The sequence below is a fragment of the Myxine glutinosa genome, chromosome 8 (genome assembly GCF_964187855.1).
Source record: "Myxine glutinosa chromosome 8, kmMyxGlut1.1, whole genome shotgun sequence".
Classification (NCBI taxonomy): Eukaryota; Metazoa; Chordata; class Myxini; order Myxiniformes; family Myxinidae; genus Myxine; species Myxine glutinosa.
In genome coordinates this window covers 102,885,559-102,909,103 of record NC_136268.1, presented here as the reverse complement: position 1 = coordinate 102,909,103, position 23,545 = coordinate 102,885,559, and the positions used below count along the sequence as shown (strand labels likewise).

The 23,545-nt window shown below is 44.9% G+C and overlaps 1 protein-coding gene across 2 annotated transcripts in view; it reads left to right on the top strand.

Annotated features, from left to right (window-relative positions):
- The window catches only part of KIFAP3 (kinesin associated protein 3), a 29,461-nt gene extending 12,459 nt beyond the window's left edge, over positions 1-17,002 (top strand). The window contains exons 10-20 of one of the 2 annotated variants that reach the window (XM_068125006.2): positions 2,906-3,068; positions 4,796-4,893; positions 5,115-5,223; positions 5,354-5,466; positions 7,041-7,215; positions 7,307-7,432; positions 7,810-7,908; positions 11,335-11,417; positions 11,606-11,777; positions 15,737-15,827; positions 16,238-17,002. In XM_068125006.2, the coding sequence (XP_067981107.2) occupies positions 2,906-3,068; positions 4,796-4,893; positions 5,115-5,223; positions 5,354-5,466; positions 7,041-7,215; positions 7,307-7,432; positions 7,810-7,908; positions 11,335-11,417; positions 11,606-11,777; positions 15,737-15,827; positions 16,238-16,346 (1,338 nt within the window). In that variant the 3' untranslated portion in view covers positions 16,347-17,002. Of the gene's footprint in view, positions 1-2,905; positions 3,069-4,795; positions 4,894-5,114; positions 5,224-5,353; positions 5,467-7,040; positions 7,216-7,306; positions 7,433-7,809; positions 7,909-11,331; positions 11,418-11,605; positions 11,778-15,736; positions 15,828-16,237 lie in introns of both variants that reach the window. The other variant, XM_068125005.2, reaches the window with a different exon arrangement.
- Positions 17,003-23,545: the final 6,543 nt, after the last annotated feature.

The following is a 23,545-nucleotide window of genomic DNA, read 5'->3' as shown; positions in this document are numbered from 1 at the left end:
ATACGTTCCCCCGCTTAAAATGGCACCACAGCCAATTCCGCTCGTGAGAAGGCCGAATGCCTCAATTCTGTGTTTGCTTCCAAATCTCGTCCCCAACCCCTTGCTCTCAGTAGTCATCATCCCTGTCATACACAATTGCTCATGGACTGTCTTTTGCACCTGAGAAGGTTTTTTTTCAACTCTTGACTGACTTTGCTATTGGAATGAATGGCATCAGCTTGCGTGTCCGAAAATCCTGCTCTGCTATTCTTGCACATCCTCTCCCTGCCCTTTTCACCCTATCATTTGCACGAGGTCATCTTCCATTTGCTTGGAAATCCGCCAACATCACTACAACACATAAAAAGGTGCAAAAACTGATCCCCTTAACTACAGACCTGTCAGCTTGTTTCCCATCATCAGCAAAGTCATGGAATCCATCATCACAGTTTATATGATGTCCTAGCTTTTCTCCAACAACCTCGTCTCCGATCACCAATTTGGTTTCAAACCAGGTCACCTTGGACATGCTGCTCATACTCACCCAACAATGGATGGAGGCCCTCCATGGCAGAAATGAGATCAGGGCTGTCTCTTTGGACATATCTTGTGCTTTTGATACAGTCTGGCATCCCGCCTTGCTCTCCAAACTCTCTGCCTATCGCATCAAAGGCCAACTCGACACATGGCTTACCGACTTCCTCACTCTCACAGCCAACGTGTGGAATTCAATGGAATCCTTTCATCTCCTCTCCCTGTCAACGCTGGAGTATCTAAAGGCAGTGTTCTGTGCCAAGTCCTATTCCTGATCTTCATCAGCGATCTCACTGACTCTCTGGAAAATACCCTTTATCGATTTGTTGATGACTACACCGTGTGCGGTGACATCCCTCATCCTTCAGGCAGACATGCTGCATCCTCTTCCCTCTCTTCAGACCTTGAAAAAAAATCACAAACTGGTCAAACACTTGGAATGTGTTTCAATCTTGACAAATCTCACACTCTCACTCACTCCGAAAGGACCGTTTCGGAAACACTCCTATCTACTCTCTTTTAATCCTCTTGACGAAGTTCATTCATTCAAACTCCTGGGTCTCACTATCAGCCATGATATTTCTTGGGCAACCCACCGATCAAAGTTGGCCTCCAAAGCCAGCTGCCGACTGGGCATCCTCCATCGTACAAAGTCCTTATTTGGCACACCTGAACTCATATCCACCGACAAGGCCTTCATCCGCAGCTTGAGGGAGTACTCCTCTCCCGCACATTTCGCTCAACTTAAGATTATTGGAATCTCTCATGGTGAACCTGAGTCTGTGAGCTTATCACTTCACCATCTCAGACAGGTCAATGATCTCTCTTATATTGCTTCCTTTCTGGTCCTGCACTCTCTGCTCTTTCTGTGCCGTTTCTCCCCCCCCCCCCCCCTCTCCTCCGCTTAACCCCCCTCCCACTCACCCAAGTTTATTTATTGCTCACCATCAACCCCCTTCTGGGGCAACTACATAAGTCTAGGATCTCTGCTCACCTACACTCATTTGTTCCTCTTTTTTTATTTTCCTACCGTATGGAATCAACTTCCACATCCTCTTCAATCTCATTCTTCCCTCCAGGTCTTCAAGACAGCTGTTCACCACCATCTCAGATAGTCCCCAATCCAAAACCATGATCTTTTCTACCCTCGTTAACCCAATGCAAACCCCTCTGCTTTCCAATTTTCCCTTCTTAGAATTTTTCTGTATCCATCTTGTCCACCCAATGCCATTCATTCATTCATTCATCTTGTCCACCCCATGCATTATCTGTATACATCCTAACCCCCGCTCTAGCAGGGAAAATGGCCTTTAAAATGCATGTTGTTGTGTGTATCCTGTGCACCCCACGTATGCTTGTTTTGCATCCTATTCTTGTTTATTACGTCCTGATCCATTAATTGTACTAGCTCTTCCATGAGCCTCGACTATGTGTACAACAAAAGCATTTGAAATGCATTGGGTCGATGTGCAATGTATCAGGTGACATTTGAAGCACAGTTTACTACACCTGCTGAAACCTTCTCCCTTCTGCACTTCCTCTCCTCGTGCCGTGGTGCGTCCATTTGTTGTTCCACTCTGTCTCCTTTTATCTGTCGATCACATAATTGGTCATTTGTTGTTCTGCTCTTCCATGTATGATTCTCGATACCTGTGTAAAATAAATAATATCAAGAACTTCGGGGGAAACCATCAGTGGTGAGATAAGTGAAGAAATGAGGAATAAGGAAATTTTCATTGATCGACAGTCTGGCCCTTTCTGGAAAAGCTGCAACTACATACAGTATGAAGGTCATCCTTATTGATCTTCAGTAATTCGTATTCGGCTCATTTTGTCCGTGGGAGATATTTTTTGTTTTGCCATTAAATTCTCATTGTAATAACTGTCAAACTCTTTCAACAGGAAATACAATAACATTTTATTATTATTATTATTATTTTTGTATACTGAATCGAGGCTCGTGAAAGAGCTGACAACCGCGAGGGGAAGACAGCACAGGGGGACCACGAGGGAAAGACAGCACAGGGGGACCACGACGGAAAGACAGCACAGGGGGACCACGAGGGAAAGACAGCACAGGGGGACCACGAGGGAAAGACAGCACAGGGGGACCACGAGGGAAAGACAGCACAGGGGGACCGCGACGGAAAGACAGCACAGGGGGACCGCGAGGGAATTTTTACTGAAGACTCATAGTACACCTTATTGACTTGTCTGGTGGTGCATTAACAGTACTCGTACAACTGTTATGCTATGCAGGTGATGCGTGCGTGCCACTATTTGATTAAATTGCTGTGAAACAAACAGGAAATCGAGTCAAGTTGACTTCGAGAATGTAAGGGTTCGTGCTGGAGCGTAACCTAGCCTGGATCCCATCCTCTCCCTACGACAGGCTGAGATGGGCTTGGTGGAAAAGTTGGTGCATTTGGTGCCTTGTGACCATGAAGATCTACTGAACCTCACGCTGCGCTTGCTGCTCAACCTCTCGTTTGACGTGAAGCTTCGTGCGAGGATGGTTCAGGCTGCCCTCCTCCCCAAACTCTGCGACCTTTTAGGTGAGCTGTAGGTAAAGATTCTGCTCGGCTCCTTAGCTTGATGGACAGACATCCGGTTATAGAATGGTACTTATCCTATTACCTATACAGTATTTAATAACGTTATTACTTGCAAAATCGAAGATTTTTCACGTATATTGGTCGGTTGCGTTTGTTATTCTGTCTGTCTGTCTGTTTGTCACTTACCTGCAGGTCACATTCTAAACCGATCGTCATGAAACTTCACCAAGTTGTAAAGGTCGTCACATTTGAGAAGCCTATTGATTTTGAGGTCGAAGGGCATCTGCAGGTCAAATTTCTAAAATCGCCATTTTTATTTTTATTTGTATACTGAATCGAGGCTCGTGAAAGAGCTGACATTTATTTCACAAACAAATCAACCAGACAAACAAAATATATAAAAAGAGGGAGCGGAAGACAAGATGGGGAGAGAAGGGGAAGCACACAAACAGAACATTTGAGAGCAGGGAGATGTGTGGGAGGGAGAGGGCTTGGGGGGGGGGAGGCGTGGGAAGGGGGGGGGGGGGGTGGGAGAAGTATAAAACACAAGGACACCAAGGACTTCCAGGACAGAAGTTGGTATTTCAAAAAAGTGGTCATTTTTCATCCGATTGACTTGAAAATAGAACAGCATTTGTATATTGAGTCAATAAATTGGGAAACCAACTACTTTTGAGATCAAAAGGTCAAAGGTCAACTCTAGGTCAAACTTCTAAAATCGATTTTCATCTGAAAAATCATCACTTTTCATCTGAAAAACCATCAAATTTCATCTGATTGACTTGAAAATTTAATAGCATTTGCATAGTGCCTCACTGAAATGGGAAACCAACTATTTTTGAGATGAAAAGGTTAAAGGTCAACTCTAGGTCAAACTTCTAAAATCATCAATTTTCATCTGAAAAATCATCACTTTTCATCTGAAAAACCATCAATTTTCATCTGATTGACTTGAAAATTTAACAGCATTTGCATAGTGCCTCACTGAAATGGGAAACCAACTATTTTTGAGATGAAAAGGTCAAAGGTCAACTTTAGGTCAAACTTCTAAAATCATCAATTTTCATCTGAAAAATCATCACTTTTCATCCTTTCAGATGAAAATTGATGATTTTAGAATTTTCACCTAGAGTTGGCCTTTGACCTTTTGATCTCAAAAATAGTTGGTTTTCCCTTGTCTTGTTAACCCAAGCTTTGATCAAGATCGTCAATTTTAACCTTGATGAAATGGACAATTTGATGGATCAATGGCAACCTTTTTTGGGGGAAGGGGGTGGATTTTGCAAGTATCGTGCTCTGCATTACGCCTTCTTGTTTATTTTTTAATTTAAATAAGTACTTTTATGAAAGTATTAATTTAGCTACATTTCACATTTCATGATGAGCTTCATTTTCCCTCTCGTATAATCTGGAGTGAAGGAGACGCAACGTTTTTCTCTCTTTACATCATCCAGCCTTTGCCCTCACATAATCTTTTTGCTTTTCTTCACATTTTTATCACAGTCTGTTTGCAAAACATAAAAATAAAAATAATTTAATATTAATTAATAATTTCGTAAAATTTCATAATTTGTAACTAATAATAAAATCTAATAATAACTAACAAATAAAATACTGAATTTTGAATGAGTAGGCTAGTTAAAAGCCCCCTTAATCCTACAGTTGAGTTGTCCAATGTCGAGCCCAAGATGGACAAACATTTTTGTGTACCTGTGTGTTTGTTTCAGGTCATGCACATCGACTCGTTGTGTTATGCTTGTTGTACCATCTGAGCATGGATGACCAGACAAAACCATTATTTGCCTTCACCAACTGCATCCCACAGGTATGTTTATGATTCCTATTCACCTGGGTGTGGAGGAGCGGATCCAGGGACTTTGGTTAAACTGATCAAGACCCTTAATCAAAACAGATATAATTTTGCTACTGGCTATGTTGCTGGAGCATTGTGATGTCATGACCACGCAGGTATTTTCTGTTTAACGACTTGATCACCCTGAAATGGCTAGTTAGAAACTCAAGTGTTAAATAATAACTTTCCCGCAGCTCATTAAGATCATGTTTGAGACTTTGGAGGACAAAGTGGACTTGCGGATCATTACACTTTGCATAAACATCGCGGCGAACAAACGAAATGCTCAGGTCGTCTGTGAGGGTGAGTGTTCTCCCGGATCAGAATGTTTGGTCTCCTTGCATGAAATGCCAATGGATTCATTCCACCTTGTTTAACGCCTTGGCCACTTGGTAATTTAGCCTCCGATTTTTAAAGTGCTCTGGGTATGCAGGTAACAGGTTAAAGGTGTTGATGAAAAGAGCTTTGAGGTTCAAGGACCCTTTGCTGATGAAGATGATTCGTAACATCTCTGCGCATGATGGCCCAACAAAGCAGCTTTTCCTGGTGGGTTTTTCAGTGGAAGAGAACTCCAGCACGCAGTCTAACATCGCACACCCAGACAAAGCACTGGGGACAAGTTGAGATGCCATTGTAAAGGAATAATATACACTGCTTCTTCTTCTTCTATAGTGTGTAGACCTTGGCTGCGGTTTTCCATCACTTCCTCGGAGGGCATCTGTGCTGCTGATGTAGTGCCCCCTATAGGTTAGAGTAGGAATTTGGAATTTGTTCAGGGTGCCAGAGATAACTTTCACACGCTTGGTGAAGGACACCATGGAATTTTTAACCTCCACCAACTGATGTTTGCAGACAAGGTGCCCAGTTTAGCATCCATCTGATGGACGGCACACTCTTTGCCTGCCCCTGCCTGCGAAACACAGTGTTGGAATTTGTAGCTGGATTGGGATTTGAACCTAAGCTGGACAGCTCAAAGGCGAGTGTTCTACCTCTTAGACCACCTCGCCATTTGAGTCCGTTTGTCTGTTTGTCTGTTTGTCCGCACAGAATAAATATGATTTTCTCTACAACCGTTGGTCCAATCGACAGGAAATTTTCACCATGGGTGCAACTCCACCTGTATAATGTTTTAATAATTATGACGTCATAGGTCACGTGGTTCGGCCGCCATCTTGGAAAAAAAACCCAAAACATTGCACCTCTATATCTCCGAAAGCGCTGAATATAAAAAATTGAGACATGGCTCATTGTAAAGAACTCTCCATGGGGAATAAAATGTTAATAGTGATGTCATAAGTGCCTCCATTATGACGTCATAATTCGACAAGTACAAAACTTCATCCGATCAAGATGAAATTTCTTGAGCATAATCTAGGAATAAATTAGTTTAGTAAAAAAAAAAGATGACGTCATCGGTCACGTGGTTCGGCCGCCATATTTGTTTTAACACAAAAGCCTTAAAAACCATTGAAAATACATCCTGGCGAAGGTTTTTTTTGTGTTTGTTTTTGTTTGTTTTTTTGTATACTGAATCGAGGCTCGTGAAAGAGCTGACATTTACTTCACAAACAAATCAACCAGACAAACAAAATATATAAAAAGAGGGAGCGGAAGACAAGAGAATGGGAAGCACACAAACACTTGAGAGCACACAACATTTGAGAGCAGGGAGATGTGTGGGAGGGAGAGGGCTCGGGGGGAGGAGGCGTGGGAAGGGGTGGGGGGTGGGGGGTGGGAGAAGTATAAAACACAAGGACACCAAGGACTTCCAGGTCAGAAGTTGGTATTTCAAAAAGTGGAATTGGGGTGAAATTATCGGGGATAGAAAAGATCAAGGTTTTGGATGGGGGAAGATAAGAGATGGTGGTGAACAGCTGTTTTAAAGACCTGGAGGGTGGAGTGGGATTGAAGAGAGTGAGGGAGTTTGTTCCAGAGGCGGGAGAAAAGAGGAATGAAGGAGCGAAGGTGAGCAGAGAGTCTTGATTTTGGCAGTTTAACCATAAGAGGGTTGCAGGCAGATCTTGTGTTTGCAATCTCTGATTGCTCTTTTTCTTGTTATACTTGCATTCCACTCCTTGTATGTAAACAACTAGTAATACTGGTGTGTGTGTTGTTGTTAGGACTTTGTGGGAGATTTAGCAGCTCAAGTCAAGTCGTCTGGGAATGAAGATTTCCTGCTGGAGTGTGTGGGCACACTGGCAAACCTCACCATTCCTGATTTAGACTTTGAGCTGCTGGCAACTGAATACAACCTCCTGGAGTTTGTGCAAGAGAGGCTCGGACTCAGCTCCGTTGGTACATACATCCTACTTAGCCTTGTCTTGTTGCACTCGAGGTGGTACACTCTCCTCTGCATCACTCGGTTGTGTTCCTTGTGGTTTTGTAGGAAAAGCTGAGGATGACTTGGTGTTGGAGGTAGTCATCCTGACAGGAACCCTGGCCACAGATGATGCATGTGCTACCCTCTTAGCACGAGCGGGCATCGTACCCCTACTCATCAATCTTCTCAATGGTACTATATTGAGCCATAGCCCAACATTGTAATTCTGCCATCTTGTATTTCAGTATAGATAGCACAAAGGGTGAAGGTGACATCATGTGTTGTCCTTGGTGAGCAGAGCATGGAAAGGGAAATAAAATATTACGAGCAAAACATTTGACAGATTTACTTAAATTTATTCTGCTGTGACCAAGTGTGGCCTTTGGCATTGTGAAGGGCTAGAGCTCGATTTCAAACAGAAATGGATCTCAACAAACATGAACGATATGTGGATATTTACTTGGCGTGAGCATGAGGATTATTTATGCATGTCCTTGTTTTCTCAATAAATGATCTAATGACGGAATATTCTTCTAACGCTTTCCACGATATCCTCCCCCACCCGACAGCCAAACAAGAAGATGATGAGATCGTTTGCCAGATCATTTATGTGTTCTACCAGATGATCTTTCATCAGGCAACCCGTGACGTTCTGATTAAAGACACTCGTATCCTTTCCCTGTATTCTTGCATCACAAACAACATGAGAACCTCAAAAGGATACAATTATGTCATGTTGACCATCAGAATGGGTGTGGGACAATTTAATGACTAGATCAATCAGAAATGCGGGACTTTCAAAATGACATGATCCGCCCCAGAATGCTCAGCGAGCATGTGCATTAACCCCGATCCACTGCCACTGCGAGCTTGCATTAACAGGAAATGGTGGCAACTCAACACATCTCATCCATGGGTATTTCCGTGAGTCCGATTTACATTCAGGAACACGATAGTTATGGATAACCGCCATGAAAATGCCACTCTTTCATCTAAATTCTGAAAATTATGTTTAAAAGACTATTTGAAGTACAGATTTCATTCTAGAAACGGCAGGTTAAAAATGCCCGGTGAGCAGAACCGAGTCACTGAAAACACACGCAGTGCATGTGCAAAAGGCCTCGTTAGCATTAAAAATGCTATTTTGAAAGTCTTGCATTACCTGAAAGGAAGCGACAATTTGAGCATTACATCGAGAAGTCCATGTTCGTTATCGAGGGCTGGGTTTTTTTTAGGTTTTTTTTTTAGCTGCGACGAGCAGCTCTATCAGAGGACCGCGTTGTTGTTCTTGTTGTTGGGGTGCCTTTTTGAATAGCGCATGCGCATACACTCGGACGTGCGTTGGTATGAGGTAAGAACATCGTGGACTAAAATCGCGATTTGTTTGAAGAAACCAGAATAAATTTAGCAACAAAGACAACATGAATGTTTTCATATCAATCACGTTTCACAGAACTTGACTCAAATTAGGTGTAATCATTGAATAGCGCATGCGCATACACTCGGACGTGCGTTGGTATGAGGTAAGAACATGGCGGACTAAAATCGCGATTTGTTTGAAGAAACCAGAATAAATTTAGCTGAAAGACAAAACGACGCTAGTGCATGCGTATAATTTAATGACTGGTCGAATTTGGTAGCGCATATTGCAACGGATATCCTCATGATTCTACACGTCGCGGCTGGTGACCACACTGTGGTCAATTTTCTCTTGTTTAATACAAGATCGAGGCTCGTGTAAGAGCTAACGTACAATAAACATACATCAATCACAAAAAAAAAACGGACACACAAAACATACAATAAACTGATAAAGGGAGTGGGAGACAAGATGGGGAGAGAGAGGGAAGCACACAAGTACAATAGCAGAGAACAGGGACAACGGAAGATCTGTGCAGTGCTACCCAAAAGGCTGGTGATGCAACACTCATGAAAGAAACCTTCCCATTCAAGCTTCAATAAAACTCGCTGAAGATGATGAACTTTGTGATGTGATGTGATGAACTTGATGATGAAGATGATGAACTCACCACATACAAGGCTTTCATCCGCAGCTCAATGGAATACTGCTCTCCCTTCTGGGCTGGTGCTCCTGCCTCACACCTAGCTCGGCTTCACGCTGTTGATACCAAAGCTTTCAGAATCATTGGAATCTTCTGCGATGAAGCTATCTCTGAGGGCCTTTCTCTCTCTCACTGCAGGCAGGTTGGTGGTCTTTCTGTCTTCTATCGACTCCTCTCCGGCCTTGCTCCCCCTGCTCTCTCTGGCACTGTCATTTATATATGCACACGCATGTACAGTGCAGCACCTGGGCTTTACCTACTGGACTGATGGTGCCATCCACATGCCACATGTCATCTTCTAGTCCTCATTATCATCATTGAGAAGCGAATTAAGATAAGAGCCTCATCCTGGACTATGGGGAATGAAGAACTAGTCTTGCTAGTGAAGGCCAGTGTCCATTTTTCTCCAACGAAGGGTTAATGCCCAAAACATCAGCTTCCCCTTGCTTGCCATGGCAGTTAGCATACCTTATTCAACGTCCTATTGATTTCATCCATTACGAGCTGCTTACCTTACGTGTTGTACTGCGATCAGATTTTTGATGGAGGACTTGTGAACATGTCCATCCCAGTGTTACTCATGCATGAGTGTGTGATTAATGGAGATGTTATTTCCTTAAAACGTATTTGAGCATGCAGATCAAGATGCTGGGATTCCAGGATGAAACCCCACATACTGTGGTAATTTGTCCCTTACCTACTTTCGGCCTTGTAATTCATGGAAATTTTAAGTACTTGTCCTGCATGAGATATCTGTACAAGTTCCTTGAGTCTGCGGTAACTCAAAGTAACTCGCCGTCCTCTCTTGCTTCTCTTCTTTTTGATGAGCCTCAACTGTGTACTCAGAATATAATTATGGAAACAGCTGGGGAATAGGTGGTGTGGGATTAGCAGAATAGGTGTGGGATTAGTGTGGATGTAGCTGGTGTGTGGGATTAGAGGGGTGCATGTATGTGCCTGGGTTGTGGGATTAGAGGTATGCATGTAGGTGGAGGAGGTGTGCGATTAGAGGTATGCATGTATGTGCCTGGTGTGTGGGATTAGAGGGGTGCATGTATGTGCCTGGGTTGTGGGAGTAGAGGTATGCATGTATGTGCCTGGGGTGTGGGAGTAGAGGTATGCATGTATGTGCCTGGGGTGTGGGAGTAGAGGTATGCATGTATGTGCCTGGGTTGTGGGAGTAGAGGTATGCATGTATGTGCCTGGGGTGTGGGAGTAGAGGTATGCATGTATGTGCCTGGGGTGTGGGAGTAGAGGTATGCATGTAGGTGGAGGAGGTGTGGGATTAGAGGTATGCATGCATGTGGAGGAGGTGTGGGATTAGAGGTATGCATGTAGGTGGAGGAGGTGTGCGATTAGAGGTATGCATGTATGTGCCTGGTGTGTGGGATTAGAGGTATGCATGTATGTGCCTGGGGTGTGGGAGTAGAGGTATGCATGTTTGTGCCTGGGGTGTGGGAGTAGAGGTATGCATGTATGTGCCTGGGGTGTGGGAGTAGAGGTATGCATGTATGTGCCTGGGGTGTGGGAGTAGAGGTATGCATGTATGTGCCTGGGGTGTGGGAGTAGAGGTATGCATGTATGTGCCTGGGGTGTGGGAGTAGAGGTATGCATGTATGTTCCTGGGGTGTGGGAGTAGAGGTATGCATGTATGTGCCTGGGGTGTGGGAGTAGAGGTATGCATGTATGTGCCTGGAATTGCTAACGAGTGGAATTGGGGATGTGGGATAAGCGGATATTAGATTAGATTATTTGGATTAGGTTCGGATTAGATTAGATTTGGATTTGTGTGATTCGTGGAATTTATAGCAATTGGGCCAAACGATAGCCAGCAATGTGAGCTTGTTGTAATAGACCTGTGTGGTTTTAATTCTGAACATGTCGGGACAAATGGATGAATGAGAGGGCATGCATGCAGACATATTTTATACTTTATGGAAAATAAACCGCAATTTTGTATTGGAAGAGTATTTTGTGCAGTCCTGCACAACCAACCAATCATATGGTCGCCCTTGACTAGATTCTCAGAAGCTCCTGCATATTTGATTGACCTGATGCATGACAAGAATGCGGCTATTCGGAAAGTGTGTGACAGCACATTGGACATCATTGCGGTGAGAAATTGCCAGAACCAGTGATCGAGGTCCCTTGAATCCTGTACGATCTTGTGATGATCACCAATATGTGGTCGTTTTGTTTTGAGTTAGCTGAGATCGTGCGGCTTAAAGGAAGGCAGCTGGCGAATTAGGGGAAGTGAGTCAGTCATATTGTGAGGGTTGCTCACTCTTGTGCACCGTCATAGGAATATGATGAGGAGTGGGCACGGAAGATCCAGGGGGAGAAGTTCCGTTGGCACAACTCTCATTGGCTGGAGATGGTAGAGAGTCTTGCCTCTGAAGGAGATGCAGCCCTGCATGCCGATGACTATCTGGACCCTTATCTGCAGGGCCACTCGCAGCTCTTCTATGGCACTGGTGAGAAAGGACTTCAAATATGGGGGACAATTGGTACAAATATGGGGGACAATTGGTCCAAATATGGGGGACAATTGGTACAAATATGGGGGGACAATTGGTACAAATATGGGGACAATTGGTACAAATATGGGGGACAATTGGTACAAATATGGGGGACAATTGGTACAAATATGGGGGGGACAATTGGTACAAATATGGGGGACAATTGGTACAAATATGGGGGGACAATTGGTACAAATATGGGGGGACAATTGGTACAAATATGGGGGAACAATTGGTACAAATATGGGGGGACAATTGGTACAAACATGTGGGGGACAATTCGTACAGATATGGGGGGACAATTGGTACAAATATGGGGGGACAGTTGGTACAAATATGGGGGGACAATTGGTACAAATATGGGGGGACAATTGGTACAAATATGGGGGGATAATTGGTACAAATATGGGGTGGACAATTGGTACAAATATTGGGGGACAATTGGTACAAATATGGGGGGACAATTGGTACAAATATGGGGACAATTGGTACAAATATGGGGGACAATTGGTACAAATATGGGGGACAATTGGTACAAATATGGGGGGACAATTGGTACAAATATGGGGACAATTGGTACAAATATGGGGGACAATTGGTACAAATATGGGGGACAATTGGTACAAATATGGGGGACAATTGGTACAAATATTGGGGGACAATTGGTACAAATATGGGGGGACAATTCGTACAATATGGGGGGACAATTGGTAGAAATATGGGGGGGACAATTGGTACAAATATGGGGGGGACAATTGGTACAAATATGGGGGACAATTGGTACAAATATTGGGGGACAATTCGTACAAATATGGGGGGGGGCAATTCGTACAAATATGGGGGGACAATTGGTACAAATATGGGGGGGACAATTCGTACAAATATGGGGGGACAATTGGTACAAATATGGGGGGGACAATTGTTACAAATATTGGGGGACAATTGGTACAAATATGGGGGGACAATTGGTACAAATATGGGGGGATAATTGGTACAAATATGGGGGGGACAATTGGTACAAATATTGGGGGACAATTGGTACAAATATGGGGGGACAATTCGTACAATATGGGGGGACAATTGGTAGAAATATGGGGGGGACAATTGGTACAAATATGGGGGGGACAATTGGTACAAATATGGGGGACAATTGGTACAAATATTGGGGGACAATTCGTACAAATATGGGGGGGGCAATTCGTACAAATATGGGGGGACAATTGGTACAAATATGGGGGGGACAATTCGTACAAATATGGGGGGACAATTGGTACAAATATGGGGGGGACAATTGTTACAAATATTGGGGGACAATTGGTACAAATATGGGGGGACAATTGGTACAAATATGGGGGGATAATTGGTACAAATATGGGGGGGACAATTGGTACAAATATGGGGGGACAATTGGTACAAATATGGGGGGACAATTGGTACAAATATTGGGGGACAATTGGTCCAAATATGGGGGACAATTGGTACAAATAGGGGGGGACAATTGGTACAAATATGGGGACAATTGGTACAAATATGGGGGACAATTGGTACAAATATGGGGGACAATTGGTACAAATATGGGGGGACAATTGGTACAAATATGGGGACAATTGGTACAAATATGGGGGACAATTGGTACAAATATGGGGGACAATTGGTACAAATATGGGGGACAATTGGTACAAATATGGGGGGACAATTGGTACAAATATGGGGGGACAATTGGTACAAATATGGGGGACAGTTGGTACAAATATGGGGGGACAATTGGTACAAATATGGGGGACAATTGGTACAAATATTGGGGGAACATTCGTACAAATATGGGGGGGACAATTCGTACAAATATGGGGGGGACAATTCGTACAAATATGGGGGGGGGACAATTCGTACAAATATGGGGGGACAATTCGTACAAATATGGGGGGACAATTGGTACAAATATGGGGGACAATTGGTACAAATATGGGGCGACAATTGTTACAAATATGGGGGACAATTGGTACAAATATTGGGGGACAATTGGTACAAATATGGGGGGGACAATTCGTACAAATATGGGGGGACAATTGGTACAAATATGGGGGGACAATTGGTACAAATATGGGGGGACAATTGGTACAAATATGGGGGGACAATTGGTACAAATAGGGGGGGATAATTGGTACAAATATGGGGGGGACAATTGGTACAAATATGGGGGGACAATTGGTACAAATATGGGGGGACAATTCGTACAAATATGGGGGGACAATTGGTACAAATATGGGGGGGACAATTGGTACAAATATGGGGGGGACAATTGGTACAAATATGGGGGGACAATTGGTACAAATATGGGGGACAATTGGTACAAATATGGGGGGACAATTGGTACAAATATGGGGGACAATTGGTACAAATATTGGTGGACAATTGGTACAAATATTGGGGGGCAATTCGTACAAATATGGGGGGACAATTGGTACAAATATGGGGGGGACAATTCGTACAAATATGGGGGGACAATTGGTACAAATATGGGGGGGACAATTGTTACAAATATGGGGGGACAATTGGTACAAATATGGGGGGACAATTGGTACAAATATGGGGGGATAATTGGTACAAATATGGGGGGGACAATTGGTACAAATATGGGGGGACAATTGGTACAAATATGGGGGGACAATTGGTACAAATATTGGGGGACAATTGGTACAAATATGTGGGACAATTGGTACAAATATGGGGGGACAATTGGTACAAATATTGGGGGACATTTGGTACAAATATACACAAAGAATTAAGTTAAGCACCCCCCCCGTTTTTTTACAACCTCGCACATTACAAGTTTGTTGTCGTCAAAACAGTGTAATATACCCATGATATTGCTATATTTTCTGGAGAAGTGATATTATGGTCACATAAAAACATAACAATCATGCCGTTTTCAATATTTTATTCTGAATAATTTAAGGTGAAATTTTTTGGGAATTTTAGGCATATTTTCACCTCAATTTAAGTATGGAGCTATAGGTCCATCACGGACAGTGTGGATGACGTTTATGTTTTCTAACGTACAGTCATTGTTCTGAGAAGACCTCTAGCGATCTTTGCGTCAATAACGTGTGTAGGACCCACGTGATCGGATCACTGACTCAACCCTACGTCTCATAGACCCTGTAAGCCGTCGTATGCGTTGCTGTGGCAGGTTGTTCCATTCCCGATGTAATGCACGTTCCAATTCATCCAGATTGGCTATTGGAGGGACCATCTTCGCAATTTGTCGTCCCAACATGTCCCAAACGTGCTCGAGGGGGTTCAACCTGCCACAGCAACACATACGACGGCTTACAGGGTCTATGAGACGTAGGGTTGAGTCAGTGATCCGATCACTTGGGTCCTACACACGTTATTGACGCAAAGATCGCTAGAGGTCTTCTCAGAACAATGACTGTACGTTAGAAAACATAAACGTCATCCACACTGTCCGTGATGGACCTATAGCTCCATACTTAAATTGAGGTGAAAATATGCCTAAAATTCCTAAAAAATTTCACCTTAAATTATTCAGAATAAAATATTGAAAACGGCATGATTGTTATGTTTTTATGTGACCATAATATCACTTCTCCAGAAAATATAGCAATATCATGGGTATATTACACTGTTTTGACGACAACAAACTTGTAATGTGCGAGGTTGTAAAAAAACGGGGGGGGTGCTTAACTTAATTCTTTGTGTATATATTTACGTTCTTGGAATAATTTACATTTTCAAAACTTATTGCACTTTCGGAGTGTTTTGTAACACCCAAAGCTAAGTATGCACGTTGCCTATATAACATCAAATAACGATTTTGTTAACATCTCTTGGGAATCGATGCACCATTTTGGGTTATAATTGTTATATCTTTCTTGGCATGTTTGCTGTAGAAGGCCTGGTCCCTTCTGAGGCCTCCATCAGCCCAAGCTACTTTGACGACTACCTGCAGAATGGAGATGTGCTCAAGCAGCACTCGGGAGGGTATGTAGTGTCACTGGGCAGAGTATTAATTTCTCCCTTGCTTGGTGCATGATGTATGAGGTCCACCCAATGTTGTAAGGAAAGTATAGGTATGGTTCTTACCTGGTCATGATACATTTATTGACGTATTTGGTATTTCAGTGTCACAATTCTTTTGGCCTTTGAAGAGAAACTCTTTGTAGCTTACAGACGCAGTAGGAAGTCGTGCGTATTGTCTGTTTCCATCTGCAATGTGGTTTGAAAATTGGGGAAAATAACGGGGAAGTGTTTCAAAGTTTTGTCCTTCATAAAGTTATCTTGAAATAGATTTGCCGATACACAAGATTGATTTTTTTTTTTTTTTTTTTTTTGCTGCTGCTCCTACTTCCTGTGAGTGATGACTTTGCGCATGCCCCTGTGACCTATTGCAGCATATCTGTGAACAATTACATGATGTCACCTGGACCTCCACGGCCAGCCACGGCCTATGGCTTCCGCTCCGACGAAGCACCCATTCCCTCGGCTCTCTCGTATGCCTAGGAAGGAAGTGGACGTGGAGGGACAAGTACTACGAAGAGGAAGAAAAGAATAGATATGTAAACCCAAAAAAAATAACGATGTGCTGTTTTTGTAAAGAAAATGGCAGGACACTATCTATCCCGGACAAAGCACCATCGCTGATTAGCAGGGTCATCGAGGTCTTGTGAGGACTTGAATCGGTGTAAATAAATAAATAATATACAGTCCAACCTTCTTGGCAGATGTGAGCCCAGGTCTACACGCGTATAAGAGCTTAAATGCTTGTCCGTCAGTATTGCACACATGACAAGAAAATATTTATTTAGTTTGACTGAATGCAATTCAATCGTTCGATTCCTTGGAGCGCTTTTCATTTCGACGTAAAGTGCTAATGCAAGTGTTTTTGTCTATTTTGTGGTTTGTAACTTGCTCTTATTCCACCTGATGATTCATATGACTTGGACACTCGTGTCTATCCAGTGACCAGGCCTATAGTCATTCATTGTGCGTTGCTGTTGTTTGTGTGCCATCTTGGTGTGCGTGGATTCGAGGTGCTTGTATTTATTGGGAAGCTTGATGGATGTGGCGTAATATGGGTTTATGGACCGAATCCACAAACTGCATTGGTCTCCTTGTGCTCGAAAAGATAGTCTTTTATGAATAAACGTTTTTGTGAATTGTATGTTTTTAAACTTTTTACGTTTTCCCACTCAAATGGCTTGTTTTCATAGCTACAGAAATTCAGTCTGTGAAAGCTTTAGGTGGGGGTACAAGAACCATTTTTGTGACCCTCCCAACCCCATGTGTTGGGAGTAAATTGTATGGGATATTTTTGATAAAGTAACTCACTGACAAATTTATATTTGTACAGTGTATATATATATATATATATATATATATATATATATATATATATATATATATATATATCAAATTATAATATAAGTTCCATCTCTTACATCTAAAAATTCCATCTCTTACAGTTCCTTTTTTCTACATTCCCGAAACTCTCCTGCACTCCACCCCTCCTTCATCGTCCTCAAACGTATTTTTGACTCGAAGGTCTCAAGAAACTCATTTTGCAATAAATTTTCGTTTCCCATTAATCGTACACTTTTCAAAATCCAATCTCACCCCTCCCCTCCAAATCTTCCCCATCACCCCTTCCCTCCAAAACTTCCCCATCACCCCTCCCCTCAAAAACTTCCCCATCACCCCTACCCTCCAAATCCAACCCCTTGCCCCTCCCCTCCAAATCTTCCCCATCGCCCCTTCCCTCCAAATCTTCCCCATCACCCCTTCCCTCCAAAACTTCCCCATCACCCCTCCCCTCAAAAACTTCCCCATCACCCCTACCCTCCAAATCCAACCCCTTGCCCCTCCCCTCCAAATCTTCCCCATCGCCCCTTCCCTCCAAATCTTCCCCATCACCCCTTCCCTCCAAAACTTCCCCATCACCCCTCCCCTCAAAAACTTCCCCATCACCCCTACCCTCCAAATCCAACCCCTTGCCCCTCCCCTCCAAATCTTCCCCATCGCCCCTTCCCTCCAAATCTTCCCCATCACCCCTTCCCTCCAAAACTTCCCCATCACCCCTCCCCTCAAAAACTTCCCCATCACCCCTACCCTCCAAATCCAACCCCTTGCCCCTCCCCTCCAAATCTTCCCCATCACCCTTCTCTTTCAAATATTCCCCTTGCCCCTCCCCTCCAAATCTTCCCCATCACCCATCCCCTTCAAATCTTCCCCCTTGCCCCTCCCTTCCAAATCTTCCCCATCACCCCTTCCCTCCAAAACTTCCCCATCACCCCTCCCCTCCAAAACTTCCCCATCACTCCTCCCCTCCAAATCTACCCCCTTGCCCCTCCCCTCCATATCTTCCCCATCACCCATCTCTTTCAAATCTTCCCCATTGCCCCTCCCCTCCAAATCTTCCCCATCACCCATCCCTTTCAAATCTCCCCCCTTGCCCCTTCCCTCCTAAACTCCCCCCACACCCCTCCCCTCCGAGACTCTCCCTCGCTCCTCCCCTCCGAGACTCCCCTCTCACCCCTCCTCCTCAAAGCGTCCTCCCCACTTCTTCCCCCTTCCAACTTTCACCTTCATCTCCCCCAACCTTCTGCCTCGCTCTTCCCCCTCCTCAAATAACACCTCACTGTGCCTCGCCCAATCACCATCAAACCTTTTGTCCGCCCCATTCTTCCCTTTCTCCAAGCTATTCTGAAATCTCTGACACACCTTCAACAGCTCTCCCGACCTCTTCCTCCTCTTCCACATCTTACCCTACCCCTCCCCCCACTGTTCTGTATCCGATGCTCCCCCTTCCTCTTCATTAACGGTATGGACCTCAAACATCCGGGGCCTTCGCTCAAACTTGACTGCTCTCTCCATACAGGTTGCTTCTGACAAACCAGACGTGATCTGCTTAACAGAAACTTTCCTCCTTCATGATGTCTCTGATTTCTTCGTATCTCTCCCAGGTTACTCCCTCCTCCGGTATGATAGACCTGAACCTCGTCCTGGAGGTGGGGTTGCTATCTTTATTTTAAAAAATCTCTTCCTCACTCGCCCTGCACTGCCCTCTCTCCACCTCACCCCCAGGAATACCTTTGGCTACGGCTTCCCCTTCGCTCCCATCTTTTGTTCATATGTGTGTTCTACCGTCCACCAAACAGTGATGACTCCATCTACATCTCGCTGTCTGATAATATGGACCAACTTCTATCTACCCATCCCAACTCTCTCTTCCTCATATGTGATGATTTCAATTGTCACCATGCCAGTTGGCTGGGTGTGGGTACCTCTCTCTCCAGCCATGGCTCTTCAGCAAAGGACTTCTGCGACTCACTGGGACTGACACAATCTGTCAATTTCCCGACCCGGATCTCAGTCAACGGAGCATCTTCTCTTCTGGACTTGGTTATGACTAACTTCCCTGAAAATGTCTGCTGCTCTTCTTCTGCTCCAATCGGCTCATCTGATCATGTGCTTGTTAAAGTGGACATCTCTCTGACCATTCTCAGAGAGCCTCCTCAGCGTCGACGAGTCTGGCATTTCACTCAGGCCAACTGGCACGGTCTTCAAGCAGCCATCAATCATCTGGACTGGTCTGCCATCTCTACCGCCTCTGACATCAACTCATCCTGGGAATTCTTCCAAAGTAAATTGCTCTCTCTCATGCACAGATTTATCCCATCTCGTCTTCAGTTGTCATACCCTTCCTCCCGTCCATGGTACACGGAATCTTGTGGTGAGGCTGTTGCCCAGAAACAACTTGCTTTCGTCTCCTGGAAAGCAAATCCAACGGAAAGAAATCCCATTTCCTTTCACAAAGCCCGAAACAAGTGTGTGTCCACCCTCAGGAGAGCCAGGAAACAATATCTCTCCGTTCTCAAGACCGAACTCTCTTATCTGTCTCCCTCTTCCAAATCCTGGTGGCATCTGGTCAAATCTGTTTCTGGTGTTTGTTCCCCCTCCATCCCCTCCCTCACCTCAAACAGCTACACGGCTGACTCCGCACATGAAAAAGCTGAATGCCACAACTCTGTGTTTGCCTCTAAATCTTGTGTCCCAAACCCATCCCTCTCTGTACCCACCGTACCCAGTCATACCCAGCTGCTCCTGGACTCTGTGTCCTTTCCTCCTGACAAGGTGGAAAAGTTTCTGCCAACCCTCGACTCTGATTCTGCAACTGGTCCTGACGGCATCAGGCCACGGGTCGTAAAATCCTGTTCTTCCGCTCTTTCACTCCCTCTCTCTGTTCTCTTCACCCTCTCTTTTGCTCAAGGTCATCTGCCACCTGCTTGGAAATCAGCCAACATCACCGCTTTGCACAAAAAAGGTGCAAAAACAGATCCCAGCAACTACAGACCAATCAGCCTTCTCCCAATTATCAGCAAAGTCATGGAATCCATCATTGCTTCAGATATGAAATCTTTCCTCTTCTCCAATGGCTTGATCTCTGATCAATTTGGTTTCATCAATTTGGTTTCAGACCTGGTCACTCTACTCTGGACATGCTGCTTCTGCTTTCTCAACAATGGATGGAGGTCCTCAACGCCAAACAGGAAATTAGAACTGTCTCCCTTGACATTTCACGTGCCTTCGATACGGTCTGGCACCCTGCTCTGCTCACCAAACTCTCCTCCTTTGGTATCCATGGAATTCTCCACGCATGGCTGGCGGACTTCCTCTCTGGTCGTAGTCAACGTGTGGCCCTGAATGGGTTTCTCTCATCTCCTCTTCCTGTTCAGGCTGGAGTTCCACAAGGTAGTGTTCTGGGCCCTGTGCTTTTTCTGGTCTTCATCAATGATCTCTCTGACTCTCTGGAAAATCCTCTCTATCTCTTTGCTGATGACTCCACTATCTGCCGCTCCATTCCTCATCCCTCAGATCGGCAGTCTGCAGCCTCCTCACTCTCTGCAGACCTGGACAAAATCACAGACTGGGCAAACAAATGGAACATGTCTTTCAATCCTGATAAATCTCACACTCTTACGATGTCTCTCCGAAAAGACCGACTGGAAAACCCTCCCATCCACTTTCTGAATAATCCTCTCCAAGAAGTTCTTTCACTCAAGCTTTTGGGTCTCACTATTTGCCATGATCTTTCCTGGGAAAAGCACATTTCAAATCTGGCCTCCAAAGCCAGTCGCCGACTGGGCATCCTCCGTCGTGCAAAGTCCTTCCTTGGCACACCTGAGCTCCTCACCACATACAAGGCTTTCATCTGCAGCTCTATGGAATACTGCTCTCCCCTCTGGTCTGGTGCTCCTGCCTCACACCTAGCCCGTCTTCACGCTGTTGAAACGAAAGCGTTCAGAATCATTGGAATCTCCCACGATGAAGCTAACTCCAAGGGCCTTTCACTCACTCACCGCAGGCAGGTTGGTGGTCTTTCCGTCTTCTACCGACTCCTCTCTGGCCTTGCCCCCCCAGCCCTCTCTGGGCTCTGTCCCCCAAATATTCCTACAGGTCGCACAAGATCTGCCTGCAACCCTCTTATGGTTAAACTGCCAAAATCAAGACTTTCTGCTCACCTTCACTCCTTCATTCCTCTTTTCTCCCACCTCTGGAACAAACTCCCTCACTCTCTTCAATCCCACTCCACCCTCCAGGTCTTTAAAACAGCTGTTCACCACCATCTCTTATCCTCCCCCATCCAAAACCTTGATCTTTTCTACCCCCGCTAATTTCGGTCCCCTTGTGTTTTATACCTCTCCCCCCCCCCCCCGCCCCCCCTCCCACGCCTCCTGCCGCCAAGCCCTCTCCCTCCCACACTTCTCCCTGCTCTCAAATGTTGTGGTTGTGTGCTTCCCCTTCTCTCCCCATCTTGTCTTCCGCTCCCTCTTTTTGTATATTTTGTTTGTCTGGTTGATTTGTTTGTGAAATAAATGTTAGCTCTTTCACGAGCCTCGATTCAGTATACAAAAAAAAAGAAAAAAAAAGAAGAAAGAAACAAAAACCACATTTGACATTTCGAAACAAATAAATTGATCCTTGAAAGTGATGTAAACTGATATCGAACTCAATTCATGGACAGTACTGTGTTAAACTTCTGTACGTTTTCCAGAAGTATCTCTTTGTTTTGCACGTTAGCCAAATATTTTTTTAACAAAAACAAAAGTTAAATTACGACTGGGATTATGGACAGTAAAATTACAGTTCAGTACTTCGTGTAACCCCCACGAGCATTCAGGAGAGCACTTACACGATGAGGCATGCTGTTCACGAGATTTGCCAAGGTTTGGACAGGAATCGCTTTCCATGCAGTGACAATAGCCTGCTGCAATTCATGCACAGAGGTTGGCTGCTGGTCCAAGTGGTCGATTTGACACGTTAATTCTGCCCACAAGTTCTCGATCGGATTCATATCAGGGGACATGGCAGGCCACTCCATATGCTCTACACCACGGTCAGCAAGAAAGTGTTGGATCATGCGAGCACGATGAGGCCAAGCATTGTCATCTTGGAAGACAAAGTTTCCTCGAAAGGCTGCACGAGCAAATGGAAGCAATGTTTCTTCCAGAATGGCCCTGTACTTGAACTGGTTCAGGTTTCCATTCAGAACAACCAGGTCAGTTTTGCCCCCTGCATGAAAAGCAGCCCAGACGGTCACCCCACCACCTCCAGCTTGGACTCTTGGCACTATACAATCTTTGTTGTAGGCTTCATGCACTTGTCTGCGCACTCGGACGCGGCCATCTTGACGATAGACCAGAAATCTAGACTCGTCACTGAACATGTGATTCCAGTGTCCTGGCTGCCATTGACGGTGCTCTCTGGCCCACTGCAATCGGCGCTGGCGGTGTTGTCTGGTCAGGCGTGGCTTTCTCAGGGGACGCCTGGCACGATAGCCTGCTTGAACCAGTCGTTGGTTGACTAGCCTTCTGGATACAGGCACATTTGTCAGCACCTTTTTGTGCAAAGCGGTGATGTTGGCCGATTTCCAAGCAGATGGCAGATGACCTTGAGCAAAAGAGAGGGTGAAGAGAACAGAAAGAGGGAGTGAAAGAGCGGAAGAACATGATTTTACGACCCGTGGGCTGATGCCGTCAGAACCAGGTGCAGAATCAGAGTCGAGGGTTGACAGAAACTTTTCCACCTTGTCAGGAGGAAAGGACACAGAGTCCAGGAGCAGCTGGGTACGGTGCGTACAGAGAGGGATGGGTTTGGGACACAAGATTTAGAGGCAAACACAGAGTTGAGGCATTCAGCTTTTTCACGTGCGGAGTCAGCCGTTAAGCCGTTTGAGGTGAGGGAGGGGATGGAGGGGGAACAAACACCAGAAACAGATTTGACCAGACGCCACCAGGATTTGGAAGAGGGAGACAGATAAGAGAGTTCGGTCTTGAGAACGGTGAGATATTGTTTCCTGGCTCTCCTGAGGGTGGACACACACTTGTTTCGGGCTTTGTGAAAGGAAATGAGATTTCCTTCCGTTGGATTTGCTTTCCAGGAGACGAAAGCAAGTTGTTTCAGGGTAACAGCCTTACCACAAGATTCCGTGTACCATGGACGGGAGGAAGGGTATGACAACTGAAGACGAGATGGGATAAATCTGTGCATGAGAGAGAGCAATTTACTTTGAAAGAATTCCCAGGATGAGTTGATGTCAGAGGCGGTAGAGATGGGAGACCAGTCCAGATGATTGATGGCTGCTTGAAGACCGTGCCAGTTGGCCTGAGTGAAATTCCAGACTCGTCGACGCTGAGGAGGCT